Below are 1,321 nucleotides of genomic sequence, written 5' to 3'. Positions count from 1 at the left end.
ACTTCAAGAAGAAGAAAGAGAAAGAAGAGACAATTATGTCCCAGAAAAATCTGAAGTTAATATTGAAAAGATTACTGCTGATCCAGTTACTCTTAAAATGCTTGAATCAATTGGAATGCCAATTAACAAGAAGAATTAAATTATCCTTTTGAAGTGTTTCTTTAGATTTTTTTTTTTGATTAGATAATTTTATTAATATGAATAGACAATTTATATTTAATAGTGAATGGTTTGTTTATTATTGTTATTCAAATGTTAAAAAAAGAAACTGTTATAATTAAAGATGATCAACCTGCTGATACCACTACACCTCCTGGAAAATACTCTTGGTTAAAATATGCAGAAAAGATATATAATGTATTATTTGAAACTGAAGATGAAAAAATGAGAAGGGCAGTATTTGAAGGAAATGCTTCTTTAGTATTAGATTTATTGGACAATGGTAATGACTTAATTAATAAAGATAAACATGGAAACACCTTACTTCATATTGCTGTTATGGCTAGGCAAATTGGTATGATATCTTTCTTGGTAGATCTTGGTTTAAGTCCAAATCATGTTAACCACAAAGGTGAAAACATTTTGATGCTTGCAATTCAATTAGGATTTAATGACATTGCTTTTGAAATTATGAAGTTACAAAATTTTAATTATTCAACTCCAGACTTAAATGGAGAGAGTTTGTTACATTACTGTGCCCGTTATGGAATGGCTCTTATTTGTAAAGAAATTCTCAGGCATAACATTAATATCAATTCTGTTGATTTTAACAATAATAATGCCCTTCATATTTGCTGTTCTTATCATTCATTAAATGTTGCACGAGTTCTTCTTATCAATGGAATTAGAACTACTCAACGTAACTCATTTGGTCATATCCCACTTGAAGACGCTGTTCAGATGAAAGACAGAGAAATGATTAAGTTGATTTTTATTGCTATGAGAGGAAATAACTACTTTGCGTTTGAGAGTATGATTGATGACTTGATGATAGGCAGAGAAGATCCAATTCTTTTATTAAACAAAACTCCTATTCAGACTATGCACTATGGAGAAATACACCCTATTTTGAGACAAGACTAATTATGTTATTTTTTATTACCTTCACTTTGGTTTGTTATATTTTATTAATAACTTCTCTTGTCTTAATGTAAGTTAAAACTTATAGCCTACCTGTATTAATAGCTAATTGATGAATTTCATTAACTTATACACATAGCATGAATTATTTATTTGATTAATGTAAATATGTTCTGAGTCAAAATGAATAAGAAACATTAGATTAGAAAAGTATATTAAAAAAAGGTCAATTAATAGATAT

The 1,321-nt window shown here is 27.9% G+C and overlaps 2 protein-coding genes across 2 annotated transcripts in view; both read left to right on the top strand.

The window, feature by feature from the left end:
- The window catches only part of ENU1_108700 (ribosomal S17 protein), a gene marked incomplete at both ends in the record, with an annotated part of 369 nt that extends 217 nt beyond the window's left edge, over positions 1 to 152 (top strand). The window contains one exon of the mRNA XM_008859495.1: positions 1 to 152. This exon is cut by the window's left edge and continues 217 nt beyond it. Within this exon, the coding sequence (XP_008857717.1) occupies positions 1 to 152 (152 nt within the window).
- Positions 153 to 252: 100 nt separating this feature from the next.
- On the top strand, positions 253 to 1,083 carry ENU1_108690 (ankyrin repeat protein, putative; the record flags this gene model as incomplete). Its single annotated transcript, XM_008859494.1, has 1 exon — positions 253 to 1,083. The coding sequence occupies one exon, from the start codon at positions 253 to 255 to the stop codon at positions 1,081 to 1,083; it is 831 nt and encodes a 276-aa protein (XP_008857716.1).
- Between the last annotated feature and the right edge of the window lie 238 nt (positions 1,084 to 1,321).

Source organism: Entamoeba nuttalli, assembly GCF_000257125.1.
Source record: "Entamoeba nuttalli P19 unplaced genomic scaffold asmbl_4648, whole genome shotgun sequence".
Classification (NCBI taxonomy): Eukaryota; Evosea; order Mastigamoebida; family Endamoebidae; genus Entamoeba; species Entamoeba nuttalli.
The sequence above is the reverse complement of the archived record's forward strand: the minus strand, read 5'-3'. Positions and strand labels throughout refer to the sequence as shown.